The 12,332-nt window shown below is 40.1% G+C and overlaps 1 protein-coding gene across 1 annotated transcript in view; it reads right to left on the bottom strand.

Annotated features, from left to right (window-relative positions):
• LOC134537516 (discoidin domain-containing receptor 2-like) overlaps nt 1-12,332 on the bottom strand; it is a 228,358-nt gene that overhangs the window by 29,049 nt on the left and 186,977 nt on the right. The window contains exons 9-11 of the mRNA XM_063378070.1: nt 9,153-9,313; nt 3,407-3,584; nt 157-374 (exon numbers count right to left, since the gene is read on the bottom strand). Of these exons, the coding sequence (XP_063234140.1) occupies nt 157-374; nt 3,407-3,584; nt 9,153-9,313 (557 nt within the window). The remainder of the gene's footprint in view (nt 1-156; nt 375-3,406; nt 3,585-9,152; nt 9,314-12,332) is intronic.

Genomic DNA, 12,332 nt, shown 5'->3' with positions numbered 1-12,332 from the left:
GAACCACTAATCCCATTGTTTGCTTTTGAATTCTTTCTATATTTTTAATGAGAGTGATATAATGTTTTTTTAAGGATTTGAGGGTGGGATATACACCCTCCCTCCCCCATCTTCCTTCAGAGTACGCCTCTGTTAATAATCACCCGACCCGCTCACCGCCTGCTTCTCGCGGGGCGACGTGTGGAAGCGCCGCTTCCTGGACGGCTCGGTGGCGCAGCGCGCGGCCTGCAGCTGCAGCTGGCTCCTGTCGCGGCCCAGGGAGCGCAGCTGCGCGCACGTCTCCGACGCCCGGAGGCCGCGGGGCTGCCAAGCCTCGGGGGCGGTGCCGCCGCCAGCCACCGCCTCCGCCGCCTCCGCCTCCTCCACCGCGAACACTGCAACCGCGGGCGGACAAGTCGTCAGCTTCACACCAGTCTATACGGAAGCTGCGTTCGAGAATATTCTGTTTTTTTTTTTTCCTTGGGTATTTTCTCTGTATTTACCTAAAATCAACTCGTCGAGAAATTAAATTTTAGACAACCAATTGTAGGGTATGTGCTGTATTTGGTTAGAAGTTATATGATAAATGGTTAAATTTTTCGTAATTCAGATGAAAAGCCACTTTCTAAACAAAATTCAAAATTGTTAGTGTTTTACCAATTTTAACGGTTTTTTTAGGTTAGGTGTAAATATTATTACATTTTGTGATATCATGAAAATGGTTGGTTCGGTTAGCAACATTAAAAAACACTTTTGATATTGTGAGCGGGAGGTTAAGTTACCTACATTTGAAATACCATTAAATTGTAAATGGTTGGTAAGCTTAGGTTAGCTACATTAAAAATAGTTATAAGAGTGGACAGTTGGTTAGGTTGGCTACATTAAAATACTATAAAATTATTTTAATAGTTGTTTAGGAGTTACCAATTTGAACTGTAACTGCAACCGAATTTGCACGAACGAGCCGTGAAATTCGGTGAACTTCGGAACAGTTAGTGCGACGGAATGAACTAGTGTGAACCTTAGACTTCCGTCGTCAGTAGGGTCGTGCAGCATGTCTATGAATCGACGTTACTTCAGGATTTTCTCGATTTGCGGAGAGCGACAAGTCGATAGAAAAATATCGAGCACAAAAATGAAATTACTGTTTAAAAAAATATGGTGACTAAAATATTAATATCTATAAGTCAAATGTATCTCGTCGATATTGAGACCCACATTTCGAACTCTATGTATAGAGGTAGAGGTCTATATTTTAGAAACTACATCTTTAATACTGACATGACGAGATTTCTCCGACTTGTAAAAACGTCTATGGTCGACATCAAGTTACGTATGTTACACAACCTTAGTCGCAAGTGTCCTACCACAGTAAGCTATACAATCATAGATAATGGTAGACTGACAAAACACAGTGGCAAGTTAGGAAAAATGTGCCATTTCTCAGCCAATGCGTTTATAGCTTATATTCTGTTAGTTATTCAGTGTTTTCGATGTAAATACAATTTTTATTTCGTAATGAATGTGGTGGTTTCATCCCAGAATTCTGAGTGAGATAATTAAGATCTAATTTAAGTTTAAACTAGCTTGAACTTCAAGACTATAAAAGTGAGTTTGACTAGACAGGCTTCCGTTGGTCAGATGAAAGTGGAAAGCGAAAAGTGAACTGAAGATGGCTGCAAGGAATGACGAAATGTCGAGTACACCATGATTTTCCACGGACGTACCCTTCAACCCAGAAGCCAAGAAGTAGTTAGTGGCTTTTGACAGGAAAGCCAACGGTTTTTAAGTCAAATTTATAATTGGCCTTTAGAACCTGTTTGTAAGGTAGGCCTATTTAAGTACGGTGGACAGGGACATTTTTGAGCGAGAAGCGAATAAATTTGTTTCTACCACGTTGGTAATGTGGATTGGTGAAGGTTAGATAAAGGGGTAAAAATATATTCTCGGTGAGTTAAGGTGTTGGGGAATGGACGTGAGTGCTCAATGAAACTGAATATGCTGAACATTCTTCTAACTCCGTATGTTCGGCACGTTATTTGGGTAGCGAGATTTCCTTTAGTTCTCCGGACACTGTGACGGTGATGATAGGCGAGGGTAAAATGCCTTTATTGTTTGCGTTAGAAAAACAGCTTAAGATTTATGATCAGCAACAGAGCGTATGCAAGACTCTTTAGTCTTTTAAAGTGAAAAATTTTTACAGTAATATTTTAATCACAGGGTAACGGAAGTTAGTAGGTAACGGAGTTAACGTATGTAACAAATATTGCTCGAGTGTGCGGAGTTTTAAAGAAAGGCTTTTGAATTGAAACATTTTCACAGCCGGTTACAAATGACAGCAGCGGCACACGATTTCGAATACATTTCTTATTACATTTGTAAGCATACTTTTGTAAATGTTTGCATACTTTCGCAACTCTAAACTCTCGACTCCGAGGTTGGATCCGGTATTAGTATTAACATTTTGAAAATTTAATAGCAATTTTCAATAGGCTATTATAAACCTATTTATTAATTCTATGATTCCATTAAAGACATGAACATGACCATACATATAAAAGTTTATTTCCAAAGTATTGTTACACACGCGAGAGACCAGACCGCGATGCCAGGTTCGGAGCTGGCTGGCAGCCCTGCGCGTATCACGTGGCCACCACTGACGAAAGGTATGTCACGCGGATTACAAGGGTTGTCGCTATCGCCTCCACCCACTGTTCCCCGCACATCGTCCTGCCAAGGTGCCGTTATCTATCGCTGGGTGGCCTTGGGAATTCCGTGGGCCGCCGCTTGAAGTCACGCGAGGAGCACCGCTATTCTCGACGCTTCGGGCGTCGTGTCGGCGCGGGATGACGCGACTGGTCCCAGCTGCACTCGTGAGTTCTAGAAGGGCGCCAGAGACTATTTTGTCTGGGATGCCAGCCTCTGCGAGTTTTTTTTTTTGGGTGCGTAAGTTCTTAGGGCTGCGAGAGTCTCGCGACAGTTTTTAGGCGAAAGTGCCACGGGTGCGGCGAGAGTTCGGCGACGGAGTTCGGCGAGTAGTTCAGTGACAGGTGCCGCGTGAGCCCACGACGGTAAGTGCCGTGAGTTGTGGAACTTAACAGACACTGAGCGACTCTAGGACAATCTTTTTTAAGTGCAAGTAATTGATAATTAGGCATTTTTAAGTAAGATTATTTATTAATGACGTAAATATTGGTAATCAATAAAACAATGTAATAAAACTTAATTGGGCTATCCCTTACGAACCCAGCAGATCCCCCCCCCCCAACAAATTATTATTAAATCGTAACAGAATGTTTACGCGTGTTTCACATAGTTGCTTCCTATCCCTCTTAGCTGTGAAATTTCACTTCTGAAGCGCGTAACTTCCACGCACCCATTCTTGAAAGTATGCTTGGCGTAGTTGAAATAACTGGAGGAGTGTTACCTTGGCTGCCGGCGCCGCTGCACAGCGAGGCGAGGCTGGCCTCGTCGCGGCCCGGCGGCGCCGAGTGGAACACCAGAGACGGCGTCTTGCTGCACGGGTCCTGGCTGGTCGGCGTGGGCTGCCCGCTCACCGGCACCACGCCAGAGCTGTTCAGCGGCGACAGCGTCATCAGCAGGTCCTGCGACCACCACGCAGCCGGACACGATCACACACGAATACAGACCTAGCAAACTTCAGAGCTGTCTGCATTACTATTTGACGTGACAACGTCTAATAAATCGATGAACGCCGGCTGCACGCACGAAAAAGGATGACTCAGTGTCCCGTTATGCGCATTGTCCCGTTACGCTGTGTCCCGTTACGCTCATTGTACGCTTGCGCCGCATCTATCTCTCTTCCACTCGATTGGAACAGCCATCGATTTGACTTTTTCGAGGCACATTAAACTTTAAACACTCCCATTCGTTTCCTACTTTTCCTATCATCGTCCTATCCTTAACAGAATAACACAGATTGGAAGAAGTTAAATAGCAAACATGTATAAAAGTTATAGTTAAAATAATCTCTTCGTTAAAGTAATAAACATATTTGAATAAATGAGTGCAAATAAAAGTAAATTTATCAATTAAATTGTAGATTTCATTTCACTCCTCCTTTGTATCCATACAAAATAGTGATAATTCAATGAAAATGATTCAATTTTATTCATAAAAGTATGCAATCATTTCATCAATGTTTTGTTATGACGTTGTCACGTTAAACTTTCGTCCGTTAACCGACTTTACAGACAACCATTTTTTTTAAATTATTTCTTCATTTACTACATAATCTCTAATCCCTTGAATATGTTTCTTAGACTTTCCCACGCCGTCGACAGAGGTGGTCGTTAGGCATGGTGAGTGGCGATGAAGACCAGGCGGAGTGAGTGGCTGGTGGACACAGTAGCACTCCGAGGAGACCCGCCCCCTCGCTGGCAGAAGACCGCCGAGGGCCTCGAAGGAAGGCACCCGGGGGCGCTCGTGTGTTTCAGGCACGCGGCGGGCATAAAGCCACACTATAGACGAGAGGGTTTAAGCCGTATAGAAAACACCCGTTTTTTTTGTCCATGAAACAGCACTGGGTAGATCTTACGACTGCCATATTTTAATGGAGAACTTTCCATTCACTGATTCCCAGTTCGACGCCTGAATAATTTGCGTTTAAACTTTTCAGATTTTTTTTGGAGATAGATTAGGTTAGGTCTGTTGAGGGGTCAACAAATCGTAGGCTTGTCTATTGGACAGTGGAAATGTGAGTTGGTGACAAGGTAACGTACCAGTTCGCTAGCTCGTAGCCCGTAAGGACCGTCACGGTATGTCTGAGGACCATTTCACAACAGTACTTGTTTATACTATTATACCATAATATTTAACTGATTACCTGATAAGCTATGATTTATTTCATTTCAGAAATTATGTTCAAAAATTTTAATAAGGAAATGTTGGTAGATATTTAAAAACATATCATTTGATTAAGCTAGAAAAAACTGGACACATAGACTTAACTGTGCGTGTTTTCATGTATTTCATTAAGTTGTTTCATATGAGTAGTATGTAATAGGGGCTCCGGGCGCAGGCGCTCGCAGGAGGAGCCAGAGGAGCCGACCGCCATATTGGATTGTAACGTCATGGCGGCCATCTTGGATGGACGTGACCTTGACCTTTGACCTTGACCTTGAATTTGTCCTTCAAATCTTGTCAATATTCGCCAAAATTTTCCAAAATTTACCCAAAAATCCTCAAAAATCGTCAAAATTTCCATTCTTTTGGAAAAAAAATCCCGTCCAAGAATCTCAAAAATTTTGATAAATTAAAAATTTCTTTTTTCGAGGGAAAAATTCCCGTTTCGAGGGAAAATTTCCCGTTTTTAGTCCTTAAAAATCCCAGCGGCTAGAAATGTCCATATAGAGGGTTAAGCATCCATGTCGATAGCCTCCGATAAGCCTCTGACGTCATCTTGGGTAATGACGTCACCGTTGCAATTATCGTTACACCCGCCATCGTTTACTTTTTTATTTATTATCCTATTTCAATGAAAAAAATTTAAAAATTTAATAAAAAAATAAATTAATAAAATTTTAATAAAAAGATTTAAAAGATTTACTTTTACGACACGGAGCTCGGAGTCCTTGGTTCGAGCCCGGCGAGGACAGAAAAAAATGGCGACAGGTCCTTTCCTCACGGTGGCTGCAGGCAGACTGACCCCCACCACTTATGCCAAAGTATATATCGTCACCTAGTATGACGTAATGTCCACCATCTTGACTTCGTATACTGGAAGCCATCATCATTGTTTCGTCGGCTAGAGTGCGCTGACGCCACGATAGTTTAATTCGTACCCGCTAGAGTGCAGTAATAATTTATTATTACTGTGACATCCGCTATCTTGTCATTTGGCCGCCATATTGGAATCCTGTAATTATTTAGCTAGAAATTCGAGAAAAATTCCAAAATTCATTAAATAAATCAATCATAATTTACATATTGATTCGATCGACTCCTGTTCTAGGTTCGATACCTGATCGATGCAATAATGTTTAATTGTATGTTAAAAATAATAATTTCAATAAACCCTGTTGAAAATTCATTAAATAAATTTGTAATCTATATACTGATTAATTAGATCGACTAAGGTCCTTGGTTCGATCCTTGGCCGATACAAAACAACATTAATTTTAAAAAAGTATCACTAAAGTGGCAGGTTTGAGAAAATAAAAACACCGCAAGTTCTTCTACAAACATAATATTTATTACATAATTTCTATCCTACTACAGGATCACTTGCGAAAGCCAGCAATCTTATAAACATTTAGCACTGCATAGACGTGCAACATCTACTTCTTAGCTCCAACAGCTATAACAGCTCCAAATGCTCCAACAGCTCCAAATGCCCAAATGCTAAAACAGCTTCAAATGCTCCTAATGCTCCAACAGCTCCAACAGCTCCAAATGCTCCAAATGCTCCAACAGCTCCAAATGCTCCAAATGATCCAAATGCTCCAACAGCTCAAAATGCTCCAACAGCTCCAAATGCTCCAAAGGCTCCAAATGCTCCAACTGCTCCAAATGCTCCAACAGCTCCAAATGCCATATGCTGCAACCGCTCCTAATGCTCCAAATGCTCCAACAGCTCCAACAGCTCCAAATGCTCCACAGTAAATTTTGGAAAATTTTGGCGAATTTTGACAAGTTTTGAAGGACAAATTCAAGGTCAAGGTCAAAGGTCAAGGTCACATCCATCCAAGATGGCCGCCGTGACGTCACAATCCAATATGGCGGTCGGCTCCTCTGGCTCCTCCTGCGAGCACCTGCGCCCGGAGCCCCTATTACATACTACTTATATGATTGAGTTTTAATTGTAACAGAGTTAAATTAAATATATACAATTTATTTTAAAAATACTAACAATTTCTTTGGGCAAAATTCTACGATCCCGGAGAGACCCCCCGAACGACCTCCACATGGGGAGTACTAATAAGGAAATGTGCTCCCCATGAGAAGCCATCGTAGCAAGTTCTTTTATTTCCATCCACACCGTCTCTTTGTTAGCCTCACTTGTTGCAAGGGATTTTAATTCACATCAGACATATGTGACCATTTGCCTGAGACAATCCGCTTTGGAGGAGCCGAGCCGCTAAACCCGAGTCCTACAAATCACAATTCAGACGCTCTGCTCCATAGACAGAAGGTAGAGCGGCGACCTGCAGTCTTCTTAACACTGACACGATATTATTACGCAATTACTGCATTTTTGTTTATCTTTTAACTTAGCAGTTGATTTGGGAAACAATCATAGACATATGTAGATCAACAAAATGGACAAGTAAACTTGAAAGTTTTTGAGTAATTGTGTTGACCATATAATACATGTTTGTGTAATATTTCTCTCTCTAATAGTGTTCTCTGTAGTATGCCGTAACATTTTCACCGTTAGATTAAGTTATTTTCGTTGCTTTTGTAACGAAGGAAAACAGTTTTTTTTACAGCAATTCTAAAAATTTTATTTTCAATATTTTGTTTTTATTTTGTTTGAAGACAAATTTCAGTAACACACATGATCCAAATAATAACTTTAAGTTAGTTTTGAAATAATTTACGGTATACTTTCACATAAAATAATGTAACACAAATTACACAATAAGGCTTTTTGCGTGTACAAAATTGTCATCTCTTCGCAACGCAAGCCTTAGAAGCATTATAACCTAATTAAGTTAAAACGTTAAGTTGAACCGTAAAATAATGAATATTTGCATGAAAATGGAAAATAAATAGTGAGGATTAACCATTAAGTATGCATAATAATTGAATTGATTGTTTATAACAGTTCTATCTGAGTTAAAAAAAAAATATTTTCTATTTATGCTCGCGAGGACATAACAATTTGTATATTTTATTTAGTTGGAAAAAAATAGACGTTTATTGTTTACTAATATGTACACTTAATTTAATGTTACGTTAAATCTTGTTTGTAAACTACGTTTGCTACCAAGACCTCCTACTTTATCTTTTCCAAGCTCTTTTCAAGATCTCTAATATATCTGCTGTCATCTTGCTTGCAAAATAAAAATTACTATAGCTTTATATTAAAATCGAAACTTAAACTTAGCAAACTTTCAACAGGGCCCATTAATAATAAACTAGCGAATACCCAAAATGCGTTGCAATGCGATTCCAAGAAAGTGTTTGTGTATTAATTCTAATAATAGTAATAATAATAATAATATAAAAATAATAATAAAGCAGAAGGTTTCCCGACGTGTGAGCAGGCCACGTACAGCTGTCCATGAACTTTCCTAATTTCGTCCACACACTTGTAGCGATTGGATCTGTGCTTTGTCGATGGTCATTGTAAATGCGAGTCACAACGGAAACTGCAAACGTTTGAATTCTAATGGCAGTTCTGTTTGAATCATTGAGATGCGTGGCAACACTATATATTCTCCTTTAAATTTTCTGTTTAAAATTGTAGCTTTAATGATATTGTTCATTATCATTTTCACTGAAAGTCTGGTACGTTGTCGTGATGTATTCATGTTTCGGAGAAGAATGATAGGCACGCCAATTTTCAATGTTCAAACGTGCGTCGGCATGCGTGACAAATAAGGTTAATTCAAGAAATTAAGTTGATTAATTGACAAATTCATTTAGGTTCATTACAAAATAAATGGACTTAATCGTTGCGCCTCACCTGGTATTTCGTTCTGAATGCTGAACTTGATGGCATTGAAATCGTGTTTTTTGGCTGCAATACAGCACGTCCACTAAACCACTGATGATTTTTGTAATTCTGTATTTGGGAATGGTAAAATTGGGCCCTCATACACAGAAAACACACGAAATGCCGCTAAACTATATTAAACGACTCGCGCGCCACCTTTAGTAAAAATGGTTGTACTACTAATACAGAATCCTTCGCGGACATGCTCACACCACCTCACCAAAGTTTCATCGCAATCGGACGAATGTTTGAGGAACGCATAAGGGACAAACAAAGCAACATTAATTTATAAATATAAATATAAATATATATATATATATATATATATATATATATATATATATATATATATGGATTCAAAAAAAGTGTGGAAGGTGTTGGTGGCGCTAATGTGAGCTGGTGGATGTTGACGTGTGCGGACGTGATGGGCACCGGCAGGTGTCGGCATGTGCTGACGGGCGCCCGGTACGGGTCGGCGGGGCGGGCTCACCTTCATGTTCATGGTGCGCAGGAAGGTGGGCGAGCCGTGCAGCTTCTGGCGCCGGCTCACCACCAGGATCACCACGAACACCAGCAGCAGCAGCAGCGACACCGCCGTCAGCACGCCGACCACCGCCTCCACGTAGCCCTGGTCGCCCCGCGGGGCCGTCACTGGTTCCGAGCACAAGCACCGATGCATCACGGGACATCTCGTTTCTGGCACTTGCATTTGGCATGAGTGTAATAGCCCCGGACAAACACTAATCAGCAATATTTTTTAATAAAATTAAATATTCCGAAGAAATATTGTTTAATATATTAATAAACGACTTTATTGTTCATTGAAAAAAAAATATTACAATTAAATTCGCGTAGTACTCGAATTCCTTAAAAAAGGAATGCTTGCCCGTTATCGGAGGATACCGAATTCCGCTGTCACCATTTCAACTCTCGACTGCTTTCACCAAAACTGTTATTCTGCTAATCTGTTAAGCAGACGTCGAAACGTTTCCCGTATTGTTTACGGTCGTTTTTCACACGGACTTTCTCAGACTGAGCGCGTTGGCTTTCGGGGCGAGGTGTTCTGGGTTTTGAGTACTGGGTAAGACATAGGTGTGAATTTGTATTGTTTAATGCGTCACTAAATATGTTGGAAAGTCAATAGGAATGGCTAAATTAACAAATTAATTTCAATTGAAAAATCAATTAAAATTGAAAAATAATGTTGCCGTGTGGTAAGTTACCTGTCTCGTTTTCCGCAAGATTCGGGTTTGAATTATGGTCTGGCTATTCTGATTTCGGTTTTCCATGTTATCCCAAAATCTTTCAAAGAAAATTTTAATTTTTTGTTCGTCACGCTTGTAAAAACCGCATGTTCAAATATAAAGCGATATTTTGGTGTCGCGGTATTTTTTTCAGGTTAAGTTAACGGTTAATCAAAGATTATATTTGGCTTATCTGTTTTGACGTGAATTCGTTGAAAATCTTATGTTTCACACAGGGCTCATGACAGTATCTTGGCGACACGAATATAGGATAGTTTAAACACCCACTACGGCCAAACTATACACTCAGGGCTTATAAAAACCACACCATCGCAAAGCCCGCTGTGACGGCAAGCTCCCCCCGCGTACCACGCAATGACGTCACTGCGCGGCTAGTGTCCAGTCGCAAGCGAGCTAGCAACGCAAGTACACCGTCGATATGGTCCAAACAACTTTTATTATTTACATTAGAGCGTACTCTACGTTTCATAAACAAAATACTTCAATTTTTCATACACAATATTTTTTTACGCGAGCAGGAAGGAATAATGTCCTAACCAAAAATGAAGAAATCGAAGAAGCAATGAGTGACACCCATTTATAACCGGCCACCTAGACTTCCCGATGCAGAAAGAAGCCCAGGAAGAAGCCCGCACTCGCCCAGGCGGCCCGGAGCCGTCTGCTCGACCAGCGATGACACATCGAGTATAGAATCAACGGCCGTGGACAACCCAGAGGAATCGGAACATCACATCTCACTTCGGAAAATGAATCGAATTTACGAAAAAAAAAAAAAAAAACATAACGGTAGTCGTGCCGATTCCTACCAACCCATAATTTATATTTTATTTTACTGAGCGTATTTATGAACCCGCATTTATGCCGTTTCGTGGAGACGAATTACAAAATTAACTTAAATCAAATCCTGCAATTAGATCGTCACATACGTCAACACACGGTTCTGAGCCGGAATATGTCGTACCGAATCACAAAGCAAGGTAGATAAAGAGTCGCAATTCAATGCTATATCTAACGCTCTTACTTTCTTTGCAAATCAGTGCAAATCAGCCGTTATCTTTTCAAAGACAATGTTGACTACCTTGATTTTTTTGTGGTCCTTTGTTGCTGGGAATATTCTCTAAAAATGTTTTAGAATATCATTTTTCCAATACGGAACAACCAAAACAGTATGTTAAAGTGTTTTATCTTTTGTTTCAAAACTGAAAAACTGCACAGTCGCAAATTATGAGTGTTGAAAATCATAAATCCAGTTTAAATTTAAAAAAAATGCACACGTGCACACGTATGCACATTTTAACATCGCAGCCATTTTTATTTCATTGCTACGAAGATAATTCAATATTGTCAAAATATTTTTCAAAGAATAATAGTTAGAAATTATACTCAAAAAGTCACCCCTTTAATACACAATTTTCATTATTTCTGGACATTTTTGTTTTTATTCATTATATTTAAGAAACTTCTACATTTTATTTTTATTAAAAACTTAATTTTTGATGTTGGTATTTCTCAACCGCGCAGTTTGTTTTACTGGCCAGATTCCGCCTGCTCAGTTGCGCCCCCTGGCAGTTGGCGCTCGCCTGAGCGAGGCTGAGCGGGAGCGCCGCGGCGTGGTCACATGACGCCACACGGGGCTGCTGCTTCCCTCGCGCCGCCCGGTCACGCGGTCTGTGTGGCGTCATGTGACCACGGCCGTGCACTGGCGCCGCTGCCTGCGGTGCGACTGTCTCGCTGAGTGGCGGCGGGAGAGTGTGCCCGCACTTTATAGTAATAATTGTTTGGTGAATTTTAACAAGATGGACAGTATTTTAATAAAACTCCTTGTTGAAAAGCAGGTCCAAAGCAGAGATTTAGGATTTTTTCAAGTCTTCTTCGCTGTTATAGGAGCCGTTTATAATAGTTTATAATTTCCGTCTGTTTTCGTGCTGCTAAATGCGTGTGAGGGGGAAAGCAACGTTTATGATTCAGGCAGCGGATTATAGCGGAGGGTGCTGAAAGTATGAGTGCAATTCCTGTACAGGAATTTTAGTAATTGAAAAGCTAATAGTTTATTTATTAGTAAAATTATCATGCTCGGCAATATTTTATAGAATTAAAAGTTGAATATCGTTTGGCAGTTTCGTATTATAAGTTTATTTGCAACATGCACAACATGAAAACACATTAATTTGCTCTTTACCGAGGTTAAATGTTTACACATTATTGGCGAGTACTGAAAGACTCACTCTAAATTTTTTGTTTACAATTCTCTTATATATTTTATTGATCTGAACTTCATCACAACATAAGCATTTTTTAAGAAAAATAAAAATTATTATTTAATGTATTTGCAATGAACACACTTGTAGGTTTCATAAATGACATAGTTTATTTAATATTATTTGTTGCAACAGAGGACCCGGCAG

The sequence above is a fragment of the Bacillus rossius genome, chromosome 1 (genome assembly GCF_032445375.1).
Source record: "Bacillus rossius redtenbacheri isolate Brsri chromosome 1, Brsri_v3, whole genome shotgun sequence".
NCBI classification, from domain to species: Eukaryota; Metazoa; Arthropoda; class Insecta; order Phasmatodea; family Bacillidae; genus Bacillus; species Bacillus rossius.
This window is presented reverse-complemented; position numbering and strand designations above follow the sequence as displayed.